This window comes from Gracilinanus agilis, chromosome 2, assembly GCF_016433145.1.
Source record: "Gracilinanus agilis isolate LMUSP501 chromosome 2, AgileGrace, whole genome shotgun sequence".
In the NCBI taxonomy this organism is placed as follows: Eukaryota; Metazoa; Chordata; class Mammalia; order Didelphimorphia; family Didelphidae; genus Gracilinanus; species Gracilinanus agilis.
In genome coordinates, this window is record NC_058131.1 from 687651456 (window position 1) to 687673695 (window position 22240).

General features: G+C 37.2%; 1 protein-coding gene across 1 annotated transcript in view; it reads right to left on the reverse strand.

Moving 5' to 3' along the window:
* GRID1 (glutamate ionotropic receptor delta type subunit 1) overlaps positions 1–22240 on the reverse strand; it is a 1121438-nt gene that overhangs the window by 728637 nt on the left and 370561 nt on the right. The window contains exon 3 of the mRNA XM_044660282.1: positions 2854–3138. Within this exon, the coding sequence (XP_044516217.1) occupies positions 2854–3138 (285 nt within the window). The remainder of the gene's footprint in view (positions 1–2853; positions 3139–22240) is intronic.

Consider the following 22240-nt stretch of genomic DNA (forward strand, 5'->3'; position numbering starts at 1 on the left):
CATACATACATACATATATATATATATATATATATACTAGGGAGGACCCACAAAGAAACCATACTGCCTAGAATATGCAGGAAAAAAAAAAACAAAGAACCAGTTACAATTACTCCTATCTACTGACTATCCACTGAAAAGCATACAATGTAATAAGGACAATGAAGATCTTAACCACCAGATAACACAAGGATAGAGTTCTAAAGAAGACTGGGTCCTAGGAATACTTTTAGCTGGCATATAGTATTATGAGGCTCTGAAGAAATCCTCTGAATAATAATAATCAGTCAATCAAGAAATATATATTAACCATCTATATACCAAGTACTTTGCTAGGTTCTGAGTAAACAAAGGCAAAAAAAAAAACAACACTCATGGTCTAATTGAAGAGAGAAATTATGTACAAACATAAACATATATTAGATAAATAGACTACTAGATAGATAGATAGATAGATAGATAGATAGATAGATAGATAGATAGATAGACAGAATTGGAGATAATTTACTTAGGGAAGATACAACCATTAGACAAAATGAAGGGAGAAGTTGCATGGGAAAACTAACATCTATTTTACAAGAGATAACTAGTTATGTGCAGGACTGTTCTCAGGGTCTTAGGGTCATCATCCTGTTACTAGGATAGATGAAGCCAATTTTCTATCTAAGCTGCCTTCAGCATCAACCAAATAAAAGTATCCTTATGGATTTTCTTTGCCCCTAGCTGTCTCCAGATAGTTGGAGCCTAGTACATACCATACTGACAACAGTGATCATCTGTAGTACAACATATAAAGCTGAAGTGTCTACAAAATAGAATCAATTTCTTATTAAATCTAATTAAGATATAGCTACCAGTTCCAAGCCATGTCCCATGTAAACACCAAAAAGCAGCGATCTCTTTTCCAAGTCCACATTCATACAAATCCCTTTCCCATAATTATATTAACTAGCATTAATTCTTCTCCTGCGCCCACACCAATTTTCAGTCTCTTCTCCTAGGAACTCTCAGATAAGGGTCAGTCCCTGCTAATATATCCATACTGACCTATGTCAATTCCAATCCCATGTCTGAGATGAATAGCATTTGGCAAGGCTCAATAGCCTAGGATGAATTCTGATGTAGAAATATGTCATTTACAAAAAGATCCTTTATCTTTGCAAAGGACACTCCTGTGGCATATGACACTGGTACCACTTCGGCACTGTTAACAAATGCTTGTCTGCTTTCACCTCAAGGGCTAAAGCTCTGTTGTTAAAAATGATATTCTTGTCACTGAACAAAAAGCCAATGGTGACTTTACTCTAAGGCAGCTTCCTGACAATCAATGGTTGGAACCTTGCTTACAGCAAGACTGGCACACACTCAAGGGGACTCAGAGTGGACTCAGCCCAGCCTGACATCTCAGTCACTATGATGGAACCTTCAATTAGACTCATGGGCTCAACATGTCAAGTCCCATCCCATATACTTCCCTTCCCAGAAAATCACTCCAGGTCTGGATAGAGGTGTATGGAGAAGGGGGAGGGACTGGAAAATGGATGGGTCTGGACCTCTGATTTCATTGGAACAGGGAAATATATGACCAAGAAACTCCCTCTACCAATGCAGTCCAGTATATTCTCTATATATACAATATAAACATATGTATAATATGTACATATACATATATATTTATAATTATATATATAGTTGTATATATACATTATATAAATATATGTCTTCATGAATTCAAATCTGGCCTCAGACACTTATTATCTATGTGACCCTGAGCAAGTCACCTAGCCCTGTTTGCTTCAGTATTCTTACCTATAAAATGAGCTGGAATAAGAAATGGCAAACTGCTCCATTATCTTTGCCAAGAAAATTGCAAATAAAATGTTGAAGTCAGACATGACTGAAACAATTAAAAACAACAGTATGTATATATTAATATGTAAATATGCAAATACGATATGCATATATGTGTATATGTATGTCTATATACAAAGACAATGGAGTAATTTGTTTTAAATAGCTATACATATTTTTAACAAGTATTTTTTTTATCCAAAAAGATAGGAGGAAAAGGAAAAGGAAAGAGATTCATGTTATTTTTTTTTAATGTTTAAAAATGGAAAGAGAGTTGTCTGGAGAACTGAGAGGTCAGCACTGATCACTGAGCCTTGGCCCAGAGTCACATCACAAATGATTTGAATTAAGGTATTCTTTGCTCCAAGGTCAACACTCTACTACATAATTCCATAATTCTCTTATATACCTGGAATTGTAAAAAAAAATTGTTGGGAAAATACAAGAAATAAGGCCATAGGAATGAATCAAAAGCAATAAAATAGTAGAAAAATAAATGCTTCATCATTGAGTGGCACTTATCAGTTGATAAACAGAGGGAGGAACTACACTTTCCTCTATTGCCTGTTGACACAAATCTCTGCTATTCCATAAAAACAGCTCATTAAAATTTTGTTTTTTAAAATGCTAAGATAAGCCAAACTTGAGCTATCACTGGGTGTTTTTTCTCTAGCAATTTTTTTGCTTATCTGGAAAGGCCAGTGTTGGGTTTTTTTTCTCAGCTATATCCTTCTTACAAATAAGGAAAAATAAGTTTTCCATTACCTAAATAATAAGGTAAAGTTTACTAGCTCTCTAGCTTCCTCGAATCTCCTTTCTTCCTACTTGATCCAAAGGTATGAATAGACTCTGAGCAAGAAATTACTCATCAGTATGGAGAGTGGGGTTGGCAATGGAACTAATATTCTTAAGGGAGGGCGGAGAGGGAAGTCTTTGGTTGATCTCTCAAATACTTGTCCAACCAGACCATGGAGGGACGGAAGAAATATCCCATACACTCACCATAATCGCTGTCATAGAACACAATGAATTTCTGCCACCGTAGTTCCGTGACCAGCTTAAGCATGACATCATTGAGGCGAACAGGTGGACGTGAGGCCAATGTATACTCCTCCCCTTCTGGGCTGGGGTTCAGGTGGCACGCCGTCCTGGGGGAGCCCCCAGGGTTACGCTGGACAAAGAGGTGTGGGATGTGCATGGCGTCTGTGAGCGACTGCAAGGCATTGGCAGATGCACAGCCTGTGGACGTAACTAAAGCCAGGATTCCCTGGGTCATCAGGTCACAAGCTGGGAAGAGAACAAAAAATGAGAGAGAGAGAAAAAGAAACATGAGAAAGATGACTTTGGTTGTCCTCTAGTGGCCCATTACCCTCCCTCAAAGTAAAACTCATCTAGAGTAACAATTTAACTGTTAATGATATCTAAAAGTCATAGCCATTGCTCAAAAGTCTAGGTCTTATGTATAAGAAAAGCACCTAATTTAAGAGGCAGAAAAGATATTAGAGAGTACAGAATTATTTTTGAGCTAGAAGAGTTCTTAGAGTTCATCTGGTCAAATCTCACTTAGACGAACCCCTTCATTTCACAGATGAGGAAACTGAAGACCAATTATGTAGCTAAAAAAGTGGTTGGACCAAGATCAGAACTTAGGTCATCTAAAGCAAAGTCCAGGCTTCCTCCATATCACAATTTCCATACACATTTCATAGGTTCACCAGAAAGGACTTTAGAGGTTATTATCTAGTCTGGCTCCTTTGTTTTACTAAAAATGAAACTAAAGCTCAGAGAAGATCATAAAACCAGAGATAAAAAACCAGAAGGGACCTTGGGAACCATCTAGTCCAACCTCTTCACTTGTAGAAAAGGGAACTGAGGTCCAGAGTGAGAAAGGGTCTTAACCAAGGTCATATAAGAAGTGTCAGAATTTGAATTCAGAGTCTCTTAGCCTCATATCTAGAGTACTCACTGTCTACTATACTATGTATTTCATCCAAAAGAGGCCAAAGAAGACAGTTCCCAAAGCCCAGTACTCTAAAAAAAATCCTGAAGTGGCAAATTTCTCATTTTAAACCTTTAACACAAAGAATGGATAGAAGAAAGAGGAGGGAGAAAAAATAAACTAGCATTAACTTTATTTCCTATTTTTAAAATAGTATTTTATTTGGGGGGGCAGCCAGGTAGATCAGTGGATAGAGAGCCAAACCTGGAGATGGGAAGTTCAGTACACAGTACTGATTCCAAGACAAGAGATAAGGATTTTATTTAATAAAATTATAATAAGAATGTTTTCCCTAATTACATGTAAAAACAATGTTAACAGGTTTATTTTTAATTTTTAATTCCAAATTCTCTCCATTGCTCCATATCTCCCTCTCTTCTTCCCTTCCTAAGATAGTAAGCAATCTGAGTATAAACTATATTTGCAAGATTTGGAGTAAAAAAAGGACAAAGGATAAATCTATTTTTTGAAAAATCACTGACAAAAGGAACCCTTTGGAATCCCAAATGCTTAATGCTAGATGAGAGTAGCAAATTCCAGGTGGCCATACCAAATGAAAGGAAAGTCTGAAGGCTCACAGAACAATGCAGAGGTTCCAATAAGAAGAAAACATTCATTAATAATGTTTTACTCACTTCCAAACTCTGTGAAAGCACATGTAATTTCCAAACACCGATGGCAGACCATCTGCTGTAAGAGGGAAACTTTTCAACTACTTTGACAATGCTGGATCTTCTGGAGACTCCTTTGATTCAGCACAGAATTCAATGAAGACAAAGAGAGGGGAAGCCTACAAAGGGGAGTAGGGAGAAGTGCTAGGGGAGAGATCAAGCTATTGTATCAATGACCAAATGACCAAAAAGCAAAAAGATTTTCTCCTCTTTGACTTATATATTTTGCATCTTAATACCAATAAGATGGGATTCCAAATGCAATCACAGTGGTTGACTCCCAAACTGTGACTGAAATTAAATATAAAGATGTCCAGGGAACTGAAACCCAAGTTTCTGGCATTAAATAACATCAAAAAGTATTTAATGCTCAGTTTCCCTCAGCATTCCTCAGAAGGGGAAGTATGGTACAGTGGATAAAGTGTTGGATTTCACATTTTAAATAATGGATTCAAATCCTGCCTCAAACACAATACTTGTGGTATGAACATGGGTAAGTAACTGAGGCTCTCTCAACCTTAATCTCCTCTTCTTCAAAATGGGGATTGTAATATTAAAAAATCTATCTTAAAGGTTATTATAATGTACCAATGAGATCATATGCATAGAGTGCTTTGCAAACATTATAGTATTTATATAAATACAAGTAATTATTCTCAACAGAAATCTAGTTATTATTCATACTATATTTGTACATAATTTATTCTTAGAAATTTAAGTACCTTCTTGAACTATTATTGATACGATAGTATATATATGAGATGTGTATATATATATACATATATATATAATTTATATTCAATATATTTATTGTTTCCATCCTACTGTGTTGGCTAAAGTTAATTAATAATAATAGCTAATTTTCATATATCCCTTTAACAGTTGCAAAGAGCTTTCCATCTATTATCTCATTTGATCCTCACAACAATCTTGTGCAAAAGATGTAATATTATTACCCATTCTCTAAATGAGTAAATTCTATAATAAATAGAAGATGGCACCAAGAGAAACTTGAAGTGAGAAGAAAAGTAGAATAAATTATACAACATAAAAAGGAACATGGGAGGTGGAAGGGAAGAATACTATTATAAGAAGAAGAAGGGAGTCCTAATACGTAATACTTAAAACTTGCTCTCAGTGGAATCAATTCTGAAAGGGAAGAGCATCTTGAACCAATGAGGTAACAAATTCTATATTACCCTACAGGGAATTTGAGAGAAAAAAACAAAGGTGGGGAGTGGGGCAGGGAGTACCTAAAAGGAGGGAAAGAAGGGAGGAGGGAATTTAATAGACCCTAAAGAAAAATAAAAGGGAAATAAGAAGTGATGGGGTGGGAAGGGATGTAAAATAAGGGTGGGAATTAGAGGGACTGATTAAAAGCAAAACACTGGTATAGAAGGAAATAGTGAAAGAAGAAAGGGAAGGACTAGGAGAGGAAATCAAAATGATGGGGAAAACACACGTGGTATTCATAACTCTGGATGTGAATGGGATGAACTCACCAACAAAATAGAATCAAATAGCATAGTGGATTAGAAACCAAAATTCTACCATATGTTGTCTACAAGGAACACACATGAGTCAGGTAGACACACACAGGGTAAAGGTAAGAGAATAGGGCAAAATCTATTAGGCATCTACTAAGAAAAAGAAGGCAGTAGTCAGAATCATGATATCTGACAAAGTCAAAGTAAATATAGATCTCACTAAAAGAGACTGGAAAGGTAATTATATCCTGATAAAAGGCAGTATAGACAATGAAGAAATATCAGTGCTCAACATATATGCACCAAATGGTATAGCATTCAGATTTTTAAAGGAGAAATTATTGGAGCTTAAGGAGGAAATAGATAGTAAAACTATACTAGTGGGAGACCGGAATCTTCCTCTATCAGATCTAGATAAATCAAAGCAAAACTAAATAAGAAGGCTGTAAGAGATGTGAATGAAATATTGGGGAAATTAGAGTTAATAAATATATGGAAAAAAATAAATAGGGACAAAAAGGAATACATCTTCTTTTCAGCAGCACATAATACATTCACAAAGATTGACCATGTACTAAGGCATAAAAACATTACAAATAAATGCAAAAAGGCAGAACTAATAAATGCAAACTTTTAAGATAATAATGCAATAAAAATGTTAATTAGTAAGGACATATGGAGAGGCAAATCAAAAATTATTTGTAAAATAAATAATATGATTCTCCAAAATTGGTTGGTTAAAGAAAAGATCTTAGAAACAATAATTTCATTGAAGAGAATGACAATGAGGAGACATCATATCAAAATCTATAGGATGCAGCCAAAGCATTACTAAGGGGAAAACTTATATCCCTGAGTGTATATATTAACAAATCAGAGAGTTAAGAGGTCAATGAATTTGGCATGCAAATTAAAAAACTAGAAAGAGAAAAAAATTAAAAATCCCCAGATAAAAACTAAACTAGAAATCCTAAAAATTAAAGGAGAAATCAATAAAATTGAAGGTGAAAGAACCATTGAATTAATAAAAAAAAATAGTACGAGCTGATACTTTGAAAAAACAAATAAAATAAAGTACTGGTTAATTTAATTAAAAAAAGGAAAGAAGAAAACCAAATTAACAGTATCAAAGATGAAAAGGGAAACATCACCTCTAATTAAGAGGAAATTAAGGTAATTATTAAGAATTATTTTGCCCAATCATATGGCAACAATTACAGCAATCTAAGTGATGTAGATTAATATTTACAAAAATATAAACTGCCTAGATTAATAGAACAGGAAATAGAATACATAAATAATTGAATAAGCCATCAAAGAACTCCCTAAGAAAACAAATCCCCAGGGCCAGATGGATTCACAAATGAATTCTATCAAACATTTAAAAAGCATCTAATCCCAATACTATACAAACTATTTGACATAATAAGCAAAGAAGGAGTTCTACCAAATTCTTTTTATGACATAAATATAGTACTAATTCAAAAGCCAGGCAGAACAAAAACAGAGAAAGAAACCTATAGACCAATCTCCTTAATGAATATAGATGCAAAAATCTTAAATAGAATACTAGCAAAAAGACTCTAGCAAGTGATCACAAGAATTATTCACTATGATGAGGTGGGATTTATACGAGGAATGCAAGGATGGTTTAATATTAGGAAAACCATCCACATAATTGACCATATCAACAACCAAACCCCAGAGATCACATGATTATCTCAATAAATACAATAAATACAAAAAAAAGCCTTTGACAAAACATAACACTCATTTGTATTGAAAGCACTAGAAAGTACAGGAATAGAAGGTCCTTTCCTAAAAATAATGAACAGTATATTTTAAAAACCAGCAGCAAGAATCATATGCAATGGGGATAAATTAGAAGCCTTTCCAATAAGATCAGGAATGAAACAAGGATGCCCACTGTCACCTCTATTATTTAACATTGTACTAGAAACACTAGAAGTAGCAATTAGAGAAGAAAAAGAAATTGAAGGTATTAAAATAAGCAATGAGGAGATTAAACTATCACTCTGCAGATGATATGATGGTCTACTTAAAGAATGCTAGAGAATCAACTAAAAAACTAGTAGAAATAACAACTTCAGCAAAGTTGCAGGATACAAAATAAACCCACATAAATCATCAGCATTTCTATATATTTCCAACACATCTCAGCAGCAAGAGTTAGAAAGAGAAATTCCAATTAAAATCACGTTAGACAATATAAAATATTTAGGAATCTATTTGCCAAGACAAACACAAGAATTATATGAACACAACTACAAAACACTTTCCAAACAATTAAAATTACATCTAAACAACTGGAAAAATATTAAATGCTCATGGATAGGATGAGCTAACATAATAAAAGTGACAATCCTACACAAATGAATTTGCTTATTCAGTGTCATATCTATCAAACTATCAAGAAACCTTTTTTTACTGGATTAGAAAAAATTATAACTTCAGAAGAACAAAAGATCAAGAATATCAAGAGAAATAATGAAAAAAATGTGAAGGATGGGGGCTTAGCAATACCAGATATTAAACTATACTATAAAGCAGTGGTTATCAAAACAATATGGTACTGGCTAAGAGAGGAGAAGGGAGGAACAGTGGAATAGACTTGGGGTAAATGACCTCAGCATGATAGTGTATGATAAATCAAAAATCCCAGCTTTGGGGACAAAAACCCACTATTTAACAAAAACTTCTGGGAAAACTGGAAAACAGTATGGGAGAGATTAGGTTTAGATCAACATCTCATACCCCACACCCAGATAAATTCAGAATGTAAATTCTTAAATATAAAGACGGAAACTATAAGTAAACTAGGTGAACATAGAATAGTATACTTGTCAGATCTATGGGAAAGGAAAGATTTTAAAATCAATCAAGAGATAGAGAATATTACAAACTGTAAAATGAATAATTCTGATTACATTAAATTAAGAAGTTTTGTACAAACAAAACTAATCCAACCAAAATTAGAATGGAAGCAACAAATTGGGGGTAAAATCTTCATAACAAAAACCTCTGACAAAAGTCTAATTGCTCAGATTTATAAGGAGCTAAATCAATTGTACAAAAAAGGTAAACTATTCCCCAACTGATAAATGGGCAAAGGACATGAATAGGCAATTTTCAGATAAAGAAATAAAAACTATCTATAAGCATATGAAAAAGTGTTCTAAATCTCTTATAATTAGAGGAATGTAAATCAAAACAACTCTGAGGTACCACCTCACACCTAGCAGATTGGCTAATATGACAACAAAGGAAAGTAACAAATGTTGGAGTGGATGTGGCAAAATTGAGACATATGCATTGCTGGTGGAGTTATGAATTGATCCAACCATTCTGGAAGGCAATTTGGAAATATGCCCAAAGGGCTTTAAAAGACAGCCTGCCCTTTGATCCAGTCATAAGACTGCTGGATTCATACCCCAAAGAGATAAGGAAAAATGACTTGTACAAAAATATTTATACTCACACTCTTTGTGGTGGCAAAAAAAAAAAAGGAAAATGAGGGTATGTCCTTTGTTTGGGGAATGGATGAACAACTTGTGGTATCTGTTGGTGATGGAATACTATTGTGCTAAAAGGAATGATGAACTGGAGGAATTCCATGTAAACTGGAACGACCTCCAGGAATTGATGGCAAAGTGAAAAAGAACACAGAGACGGATACACATGGTACAATCAAACTTCTCTACTAGCAGCAATGCAATGATCCAGGACAATTCTGAGGGACTTATGAGAAAGAATGCTATCCACATCCAGAGAAAGATTTGTGGGAGCAGAAATACAGAAGAAAAACATTTGCTTGATCACATGGTTCGATAGGGATATGATTGGAGATGTAGACTCTAAACGATCACTCTAGTGCAAATATTAAAAATATGGAAATAAGTCTTGATCAATGACACATGTAAAACCCAGTGGAATTGCTCATTGGCAATTGGAGGGGGTGGGAGGAGGGGAGGGAAAGAACATGAATCATGTAACCATAGGAAAAAAAATTCTAAATTAATTAATTAAATAATAAATGTAATTTAAGAAAAAGTTCAGTTCTCCTTGGATTTACTTGGAAAGAGCCCTATGGAGAAAGGGGATTAGATTTGTTCCATTTGACCGAGAAAGTAACACAAGAAGGGAGTGGAAGTTGCCGAGGTAAATTTAGGCTGTCAGGAAACATGTCCCATCAATGAGAGCCATTCAAAAGTAGAATGGCTGCCTTAGAAAATAGTGAGGATCCCCCTATCTAGAGTTTTGTGGAGCAAAGCTAAATGGCTCCTTGTCATTTAGGATTAAGAAGGGATTCTCAGTCTGATTTGGACAAAACTAGAAAGGTTTCAAGGTCATTTACAACTTTGACATCCTTTGATCCTATGATCCCAAACTCTTCCTTACCTCCCTGCATATGATGAGTTTTCTGTGGGAGCTCTAGACTTCCCATTCTTTTTCCTAAGAAGGGAGACAACCTGTGGGAATGCTTCCCTGAGATGCATCCTTTTGGCCCTGAACCTTTCCCTCCTTGAGTGATAGTGGAGTTCCACCAAGCCTTTCAACAGCTTTCAGAGCTCAGGGAGTGTAGCCTCCCAGGAGACACTAAAGCTGGCCAGCCTCTACTTAGCCAGATATTGAATTTTTCACAGTGACTTCATCTACAATGGCCTCTATTATTTCCCAATTGTCCATTCCTTGACTGTTTAAAACCCATCTTAAAATATGGACTCTCTGCCTAACCCAGTGGAGAATCATTAATTATATTTCCCTTGATACACAACCAGTCCTTTCCTTAGTATTCAGTTGATGCTTTCTATTCTTTAAGGCTCTGTCCTTACATTTCTTTGACCCTCAATTCAATGTAATTCAACAAATATTTATTAAACAAGTATTACATGCCAGATACTTTGTTTGGTACTAGGAATACAGATAGAGAGGGATGAAAGAAGGAAAAAAAGAGGCAAAGAACAGATGAATAGGCAGAAGGGAGAGGAGAGGGACCAGACTTGACTAATAATCTCTGTTCTCTTTCTTCTTTTACCTCTACATTACAACACAGGGCATCTCTCAAGCCTGGAACACATTTACTCCTCAAATTTTCTATTGAAATCTTGTTCCTTTAGGACTTAGCTCAGGAGCCACTTTCTCCAATAAGCTTTTGCTGATTTCATCACATCACAGCGCTAGATAAGGAAAGTACCTAAGAGGAGAGCAAGTCTAACTCCCTCACTTTACTGGGAAGGAATGTGAATCCTAGAGAAGTTGTCACTTCCCCAAAGTCATGGAGGCACTAAGCATCAAAAGCAGAATTTCAGCTCAGGGTCTCTGACTCCAGACACAGACCTCTTGCCACAGTTGATGTTCCCTTGTCTCCTCAACATTTCCTAGAGCACTTTGTCTAGATAGTTCCTTTTTCCTTATCACATTTAATTTTGAGTTCTAATTATTTTGTGTTTTTGGTACACTAGGCAACTAGGTGGTGCTATAGAGAAAACCTGAGTTCAAATTCTGCCCCAGACATGTCATTGTGGAAAAACTCTGTCATAATCAGCATTTGCTAAGCCTGCTTTTTTTTTTTTTTTTTTTTTTTTTTTTTTTGCCTAGTCTTGTGCTAGCTATGGTGGGGAAGATGAAAATGAGAAATGCCTCTATTACTTGACTGTTACGTGGTGCAAAGGGTCAAGCTCCAGATTTGGAGCCATGAAGACCCATGTTTGAATCCTACCTTACATATTAACTAGCTGTGTAACTTTAGGCAAACCTGTAACTGCTCTTGGTCTCCGTATCTTTACCTGTAAAATGGGATTAATCACCTATGGTTGTTGTGAGGGTCAAATGAAATAGCATAGGTAAAGTATTTATCCAATATTAAGGTGCTATATAAATGGTAGCTATTTTTACTTATTATAGATATTCTATTGCCCATTGTAGACTTAATGTCCTTGAAGACAGTAGCTCCATTTTGTAGTTTCTTTTAAATCATTGCATCACCAGTGGAGAGACAGGGTCTTGCACATCCTATCCACCCAATAAATGTTGGTTGAATTGAATCAAATCTGCTTGGCCAGGGCAGCTCATACTGATTAAATTTTCCAATAGGGGGAAATCCAAAGTGCCTTCCAAACAATTGTCTAGATGGGCTTCCCAGTCAGCGCAGGGCAACCAAATTACCTCATCACATTCCATGTTAATTATGGTCTCCTGGGGTGCGTTATCTCTGCGGCTCACTAATACAGTCTAATGACAAGAACAAAGCAGGGGACTCCAGTAAGGGGAACGGAATTAACTGGCTTGGTTGTTTTCCAGAGCTGGGCACATCAGATGGCTGATTTATTTATTTACAGTTGGGGCAGGAGGGTAGGGCAGGGAGAAAAGCAGAAGGACATCTGGGCCAGCTCACCCGCTGGGTTGCCAGAAGAAGCTGCTGGCCTCACACCTGTCTCCTCAGCAGCCCGAACTGTCCCAGAGGCTTTAACCAGGGGAAAAAACATTCCATCTCTCCTGACCTGAACCTTCCACAGGAGAGCCCATGGCCCCAACAAGAGGTTCAGGAAACTCAGATTTGCTACTAATGAGACCAGCTGACAGTTACATCATGCTCTATGGTTTATAAATTGTTTTGCATGTATATTATCTCATTTCACAGGATAGAAGAGAGGAAAGGGGCCTCCGGGGCCATCTAATCTATCCCAAGCCTCATTGAGAATCCCCTCTACAGAATTTCCAACAAGGTGTCATCTGGCCTTTATTGGAAGACCTCCAGTAAGGAGAAGCATGACTAGAGTGCTAGACGTGAATTCAGAAAGTCCTGTGTTCAAACCCTGCCTTTGACACATTGATACTATGTGCATAGGCAATCACCCAACTTCTGAACCTCAGTTTCCTCAAAGGTAAAGTGGGGAGAATGATAATTATTAATATATCATCATCATCATCATTATTATTATTATTATTATTATTATTATTATGTTTCTCAAGTACCTCCTTCAAAAGTTTCAAGTGAAATCATATTAGAGGCATACTACAACATTACCTCCCAAAGGACCCCACCTGATCATCAAAACAGCACTGTGAGAAATAGAATACAGGTATTACTATCTCTGTTGCACAGAGAGGAAAATGAAGGTTGGAAAGTTGTGATATGTTCGAGGTAATATGGATGCTAAGTCATGGAACTCAACTTAAAATAAAGACCTCTGGACTTCTGCAAGGCAGTTGGTATAATGGGGGGAAAGCATTTAGAGGACTTGGGTTCTAGCTTTGAGATTTCAAAAAAAGTATTATTAATTATTATTATTATTATTATTATTATTATTATTATTATTATTATTTCCTCATCTGTAAAATGAAGTGGTTGGGCCAGATGATCTCTGAACTCCCCTCTAGCTCCAAACTTCTGATCCTATAACATGCTTTGAATGATTGCTCTGCTCCTTACTACCTATGTAACCTGGAGCAATCGACTTCCTTCCCTGCCCTTGTTGTCCCTCTCTATAAAATGAATTAGATTAGATAAATTAGATGGGACTAGTCCAATGAACTGGTCTAGATGATCCCTAAGGCCTGTTTCTTTTACCTTCTTTGTTCTCTGACTCCAAGCTCAACATTCATTAAACTAGACATGCCAACTCTCAATTTAGCATAAGGACCCTTAATGCACCTTCTGAGGCCCCTTACAGTAGGATCATATGGTCCAAGATGGCATTTGAGTCTTAATCAGTTGATCTGGGAGTGGGAGTTAGACTCCCTAAGATAAGGTGGATTAAATATCTGAGGTAACACCATGAGACAGTGGAAAGGATGCTGGGTTTGGAGTCTGGACACCTGGGTTCTAATCACAGCTCTGTGCTGAACATATTTTTCTCTACACTCTCTTAGTGTCTTCATCAGCTCCCATTGATAGTCATCAACTCTATTCAAATGATTTCTAGCTCTCTATATCAAGTTCTAGTCTCTCTATTGAATTCCAATCCCACCTCACCAATTCCCAATTGGACAATTCAAACTGGTTGTCCTGTAAACATGTTAAAATCATCAAGTGCAAAACAGAACCCATCTTTCTCCCAAAACCATCCCTCTTCTCAACTTCCTTATTATTGTTGAGGGTGCAATTATCTTTCCAGTTTTCAGGTTGGCAATTTCAGGGCCATTTTCAACTCTTCACTCTCACCCACATAATCAGTTGACAATTTTTATCATTTCTGCCTCAATAACATCTTGCATTTGCCCTCTTCTTTCCAGTCATACAACCATGCCCTTAATTCAGGCCCTCATCACCACTCACAAATACTAGGTTGCTTTTCCTATGGGACCTGTCTATCTCTCTGTCTCTATTTCCCTGTCTTTGTCTGTCTGTCTCTATCACACAGACAGAGGAACAGAGAGAGAGACAGAGAGACAGAGAAAGAGACAGAGACAGAGACAGAGAGAACAGAGAGAATACACCCCAATGTCTTGCTGTTACTTTTAAGATAAGGCATTATGTCCTGAGTTTGCACTAGCTGCCTCCCATACCTGGCATGTTCTCCCTCCTGAACTCTACCACTGATTTGGAATCCTTTACTTCCTTCAAGATTCTGTTTCATTTTATTGAGTTATTTTAAGCTCAGGGCCCACTAAGATCCCCAAACTTTTTTTCTAATTCTAATACCAAGACTTCCATAGTTCTTTTTTTAATCAAATTCAGAACTTTATATTTATCCTTGTTAAATTCAATCTTATTAGATAAGTTCTCAGAAGATGTTACAGCCTGTCAAGGGATTTTTGAATCCTCATTCTGTCATCCTATGTGTTAACCATCCTTCCCAGTTCTATGCCATCTGGAAATTTGACAAATATATCATCCATGCTCCATCCAAGTTATGGATAGAAAAGTTGAACAGAGGAATGAGGAGAGTTCCCCAAGGTCTTTCACTAGAGACTGCCCTCCAGCTTTGGATCCATGTTTTAAATAAGTTCTATCGACCTATACCATTATTTAACCTTAATTTCCCTCTCTGGTTCCCAGGGTAGCATGAGTAAGATTTTTAAACATTCTTTTCTGAATTTGAAGTCCAAGTACACTGTTTCTTGCCTTTTCCCTAATCTACTGGTCTCATATGAACAAATTTTCAAGAATCATGAATTCATCAGTGTCAAGAATTCCCTTTATGGCCCCTCCTTCCAACAATACAGATCACAATTTAATAGAGAAAACTAGGGATCTGCCTCCAGCATATACAGTAACTTTCCCAGGGTCACACAGCTCATGTCAGAGGCAGGGCTTGAACGAAGGTTATTTTTATTCTGAGTCCAGCATTGTATTCCTCTATGGCACAAAACTTCCCAGTCAAGTGTCTCTCTCAAAGGGGAAGTGAAGTTATTCAGATATGATTTCATAGGATCAGGATTAAGAACAAGAAAATACCTCATTCATTTTACAGATGAAGAAATTGAGATCTGGAGATTTGGGGAAGAAATAAATAAAGAAGGAAGGGAGGGAGAAAAAAAAGGAAGGAAGGAAGGAAGGAAGGAAGGAAGGAAGGAAGGAAGGAAGGAAGGAAGGAAGGAAGGAAGGAAGGAAGAAAGGAAGGAAGGAAGGAATGGAGGGAGGGAGGGAGGGAGGGAGGGATGGAAGGGGAAAACAGCTTAATTTAGTACTTAGCAGATAAATACCAGCATCATTTGGCTGAAAAGCAAGGAGATCATTTATGTGGGTTTTTTTAAAAACCTATCCATTTTAACACCCAGAATTTCCACATGGCAGGGAAAAGTTAGGAAGGTAGAAACTTAGGCAGAGGAGAATGAGACAGGAATTTTGTGCATCAGGAACAACAAAGTGTTTTATCCTTGACTTCTCCCATTCACAGTTTACACAGTCACTCTGGAAATAAAATACTCACTGCAGTCACACTCAGTTTCATACAAAAAGACATAAGTTCACACATAAAATTCCAGAGAGATACACACCCACATGCACACACACACACATGCACACATACTTACAACATTCTCAGAGAGACATTTTTAACCAAACACATGGAAACACAGATTTCAAAGACCAAGACAAAATCAGAAGGGTCCTCAGATGCCATCTCATTCATTTTACAGATAAGGAACCTGCAAGCCAGAAAGGTTAAATACCTTGAAAAATAGTCACTATCAGAGACAATATTAGAACCCAGGTCCTCTGACTTCAGAGCTAATGGTCTTTTCATCATTTCTCACTGCCTATACAAATACACACACATACACACATACACATATTCCACTCGTTTTTTTTTCTTTTTGACTCTGATAACAATAACACAGACTCCCAGATTCTCATAGGAGTAGAATAGACCTCAAAGACATCTACCCCAACCTGAACCTAACTGAAAATCCCTTGACTAAACCTAACAATTGATTTTCTAGCCTTTGCCAGAAGGTCTCCAGTGAGGGGAGATCCCACTCTGTCCCAAAGCATATCATTAGGCAATTTCCTTTTGCATTGAGATCAGATCTCTTTGCAACTTCCCTGTGTTGGTCTCCATTCTGTCCTCTAGTGGTCAAATGGACTACATAGACCCCTGCCTCTTTCATGTGAAATCCCCTCAGTTATAAAGGGTCATAAATATGAAGCTAAGAACAATCTTCTGGATCCTCTAGCCCAATATTATGCTTTTATGGTTGGGGAACAGGAGACACAGACAGGTTCTGTGACTTGACCCAAATTCACACTGTTAACACATACTTATGGTCCTTTAATTCCAAATCCATCCACTGATCTTTCTCCTACAGATCCATGCTCCTTCCCTTGAATGCAGTTTCAATGTCTGTGTGAAGTCTCTTCTTCAAGATAAAGATTCCCTTCAAAAGACTCTGATATAAACTCAAGATTCTCCAACAGATTGGCTATTTTTCTTTGTATTCATTCCAGTTCATCAATGTCCTTCCTAATGTATTTGTTTGCTCAACTCTCATGACTCTGTGATTAATTTAATTGTTTTAAAAGAGAAGAAAAAATACGTGCAATAGATTTGAAGTAGCAACGTTAGGTTCTCAGAGCTGCAACTATACCTTGTATATTGGTCATATTCAATCCAGCCAATGTCCTCTCATGCTGACTCCCTAATGAAAGGACATCAATAATATGCCTGAGGCCAAAAGATCAAACTTTGGTTAAAGTTATAACACTTTTCAAAAGCATCACCACAGTCATAAGATGGAAGCAAGGCTTTCTTCACTTGGAGGAATCCCATCTGGCCCATTTGCAAATATGCCATTACACAAATTAGCCATTATCTAATAATAACAGTAGCAAATATCTATAGCTTATCAAGGCTTATAAGATAACTCTCTCCATAAAATCCTTATGACATAGGTAGGGAAAGGATTTTATTCCCATATAACTGATAAGGAAACCAAGGCTTAGAGACAGGAAATTATTTGTCTAGGGTTACACAGCTGATAGAGCCAAGATTTGAACCCAAATCTACTGACTCCACATTTAATGTCTTTTCCAGTACACTGTATTGCTTCTCTAAGATTCGCCGTGCATAGGTGCTTTACAGGATATGATAAACTTATGAAGATGTAGCCTATGGCTATGTCTGAGAGTAAGTAGATTGATGTGTAAAATGAATTCATTCAAATATATGTAATATCAATGGCCACAAAAGTCCATCTCATCTCTTCTTACCTCAGTTTCCTATCTATTAAATGAGATAATAATATGTACATTTCCTACCTCTTGGGATCGTCATCAGGAAAGTGCTTCAAAAACAGTCTTACAGTATTAAGTGATAACACATGTATAACTCAGAGGAATTGCTTGTCAGCTCTGGGAGGGGGGAGGGAAGAGGTGAGGGAAAGAACATGAATTGTGTAACCATGGGAAAATACTTTTAAAACAAATTTTAAAAATTTTAAAACAGCCTTACAGATTGGTAGTTGTATGACTCTGACCAAGTCCCTCAGCAATGTGAGTCTCAGCTTCCCTTTGGGTCAAATATGGGACATTGTTCCTATTTTGTATGAGAAAGACAATTAACTGGTTCTTGAGGTAGAGGATGAGGATCTGGGTTCAAATTGTCATCAATAAATGGTAATTTATAATGAGGAATACTCAAAGGCTCTTAGCAAGCTCTACCAACAGCACTGTAGTCATGGTTCTCACTTATAAGACATTAGATAGGTCATATATATCATCATCATCATTATTGCTAGTATTTTAAGGCTGCAACGTGTTTTACATTTACAATCTCACTCATCTGTAAGGTGGATGAGGTAGGTGAGATAGGTAAGGAAGATATGAGGTAGGTGAAACCTATGAGGCAGGTGCTATTATTATCTCCAATCATAGATAAGGAAATGGAGGAAGACAGAGGTGAAGTACTTGTCCAAGGTCAAACAGTTAGCAAGTGCCTGAGGTAGGATTCAAACTCATGTCTCCCTAATACCAATCCAGCATTTCATAGCTGAGATTTAATCTCCCTAGACTTCAGTTTTCACTTCTATAAAATTAGATTGTGGAACTCAAGAGACTCTAAGATCCCTTCCAGATCTTTTATTGCCCTCGTATACCTTTAAAGTACATAATTGTCCTAGTATCTCTACCAAAACTACATGGAAAAATATTAATAAGCAAAGTCAAATTATATATAGCTAATACCATGAGATAGGTCCATCTTCGACGTTTGAAGATCTAGGCTCAGTTCATTCCTCTAAACCATATCATCAGAATAACCTTAACAAAATTATTTAACTTTTCAGGTTCCTAGACAACTCTTTAGGAATGAACATTAGAAAAAGGTTGTTGATCTGCAGTGGTGAATGGAACATTCACTCTAGGAGTTTCCTCAAACCCATACAGTCACAGACCTGAATCTTAAACTCCCCCCATAATAATTTATCCTCCTTGACTCTGTATTTCAAAAGTAGTTTTTCCCTTCATTCATCAGCCCATTATCTCCAAGTAAGCGGGTGAAGGACAATGCACACCCAGAATGAGGCCATGCCAGATCTGGAGGAAACCCAGCCTAGTCACCTCCTGAGATTGAAAGGTATCTCTCCTTTATAAACCTGAGGCATAATTAAAGCTCACTGAACCTCTCCTGGGCTTATAATGGAAAAGTCTGATGATACTCAATTTCAAACCCATTTTGAATGCTTTGCTAATTGGGACACCATTAGATTGATGGTTATTTGGGGCTTTTAAAATAAAAATAATAACCTCGAAATACATCAGATCAAAGCCAAAGCAGATATTAGCTTAATCAGGGCTCAAAAATCTTTCAAGACATGGAAGCTTATATATTCCAACTTTTTTTTAAAAAAATAGTGGCCTAATAGCAGGCAAACTCACCATGTCAGTTAAAAGCAAACTTTAGTTCTGCTCCAATACAAGGGCTGGTAAGAGAAAATAAAATATTTTCTTTCTCCAATTCAGCCCTCTCTAAAAGTTGGTTTCTGTTTTAATTTTTTAAAGAGCAGATGTGATTGATAAAATTACCAGACAGTGGCTGACTAGCAGGAAGAGGTCTCAAAAACACACAAGTACCTTTTAATAAACTCTGCAAAGATACGTCTATGTTCCTGGATGGTAGGATATGGTAATGCCAATCCTGAATCCATGGAGCCTTGAGTGAAACTGGAACAAAAGATACTCTAAAGAGATGATCAGGGCAGAACTTACTAATGCTAACCATGCTTACAGATGAAATCCCTGCCATTGACCTCCAAAAATAAAATATTTTTGCTTCTTCCTGTTTGGAGAATTACTCCATGAGTTCATCTGGAGACTATTTTCTCTAATTTAGATCTAAAAACGTTCCATGCCTTAGCAGTTTCTAGCACCTAAAATCTATGACTTCCTAAAGAAGCCAATCTGGGAAGTTTTGTGAAGGGAGCCAACAGCTAGGAATGTAGAAGAAGGGGAAGATTGCCTAGTGTGCAGCCCAGAAATGGAAATCCATCCTAGGTCACCATAAGGATTGAAAGTAAAAGATGAGGAGGGCAGGGAGTAAAGAGGGACTGAGCCAAAGATGTAGTTGACAAGGGTAGAGAGCATGGCTCAGAATGCCTCAATATTTCTAGACAAAGAATAATGTTTTTGAAAAAAAGCTTCCTCGGTCTCTAAATCCCATATGGTAAATGGAAAAATTGAAGGACTTGAGGAGGGGGTGCAGATGGTCAGGAAAGGATATGAATTTCAGAATCAGACAGTGCTGCTGGTGTCCTATAAATTTTCCACCCTGGAGCAAAGCCCCCATGACCTTGCCCTAGTTACAGCTCTATCCTGGTACCCAACCATCTGGTAATGAGCCTTTCTTTACTTCTTGTATTTACATAATATGAATAGAAAGGGATCTCAGTAGCATCTAGAGTCTTATTTACCTGGAATCATTTGTTTAGAGCTCTAAAGGACCTCAAAAACCATTTAGTCAAACTGTCTCATTTCACATCTGACCACCTTTTATAAGAAGTCTCCCATGTTCCCCTTTAATAACAGTGCCTTATTTTAGTGGGTAATTTCCAATTTACTCTGTATATACTTTGTTGGTACATAGGTGTTTATGAGTTATGGTAATGTTTGTAAAGCACTTAGCATAGTGCCTGGTTTATAGAAAGCACATAATAAATGCTTGTCCTTCCCCTACCCACCCCTCATTAGACTGTAAGCATGTTGAAAGTAGTGAATATCTTTTCCCCTTCTTAGCTCAGGGTTTAGCATAGAGTACATACATATCAAATGTTTGCTGACAACTGACTGACTGACCAAATATTCATCTATCTTCCTTTTGAACATCTTGGAGCAGAGAGAGGGGGCACTGCCTTATAAGACAGCCCATTGCACTTTTGGACAGCTCAGATAGAAAGTTTTTATTGAGTTTTGTTTTGTTTTTTTAATTAAACAGAAATTCACCTCTGAAACTTTAGCCATTTTTCTTCCTTCTCTTCTGTGGGACTAAGCAGAGCAAGTCAAATCTCTCTTCCACATGACAGCCCTTCAAATACTAAAAGAGAGATAGTGTCTCTTCTGCAGGCTAAAAAAGTCACCAGGTTCTTCCAAGCCTTCAGTGATATGACCTTCTGGCCCCTGTGGGTTCACCTGGTTGGAAAACTTCAGTGACTCAATGTCCTTCTTAAAGTGTGGCTCCCAGAGCAGTCCACAGTGTTTCACATGTATCCTGACCATGCAGAAGAGTGGGACCACTGAGTTCTTGAGCTTCTTTGCTTTTCTGTGGAAGTCATCTTTGTTCTTCTCTTTGAGCTATGGGCATTTGGGGCTGGAGAGGTGGTAATCCTCCCTGGAAACTTAAAGCTTCTTGTGCCTTCAGGCTTGGGCAGGCTCTCTCACCCAGAAAGATTTCCAGTATGGCAGACCTTTGACTTTATGTTTGCCATCTGAGGAGCAACCTTGCTAAGTATGGAAGGGCTAATGGAATGAGGAGAAAATCCACAACAGGGTGGTATAAAGAACACTAGATAGGGGGCAGCTGGGTAGCTCAGTAGATTGAGAGCGAGGCCTAGAGACAGGAGGTCCTGGATTCAAAACTGACCTCAGACACTTCCCAGCTGTGTGACCCTGTGCAAGTCACTTAACCCCCATTGCTTAGCCCTTACCACTCTTCTGTCTTAGAACCAATACTTGGTTCTAATTGGTTTTAAGGCAGAAGGTAATGGTTTAAAAAAAGAACACTAGATAGGAGACTTGGGTTCAACTGTTGGTTCTGTAACTAATTTACTGCATGACTATGAACAAATCATTTCCCTTCTTGGGGCTTTAATTTTTTCCCTTTAAAAAGAAGGGAGAGATGGAGCGGGCAGGAGAGACAGAAAAATGAGCTACATGGTCTTAGGGCCCATTTCAGTCTTGACATTCTGTAATTGTATAATTTCTGCATTAACAAAAAGAATTTTTACCCCTAAATTCTCATACATGGTTTAATCTTTCAACAACTAATCAATCAAGAAGCATTCACTAAGCCTAGTCATGTGTGCTAGCTAAAACAGGGCAACAAAATAAGTGATAAATCACTAGCTGGGTAGTTGATGGCACAGTGGATAGAGCCCTGAGTTCAATTCTTTTTTCAGACTCTTAGTAGCTTTGTGGGAAACTCTCTTAACCTGTGTCTGCCTCAGATTCCTCAGCTATAAAACAGAGATAAACCCCTACCTCCCAAGGTTCTTGGGGGGATTAAATGATATAATACTTGTAAAGTGCTTAGTACAGGGCCTGGAGCATGGTAGGCACT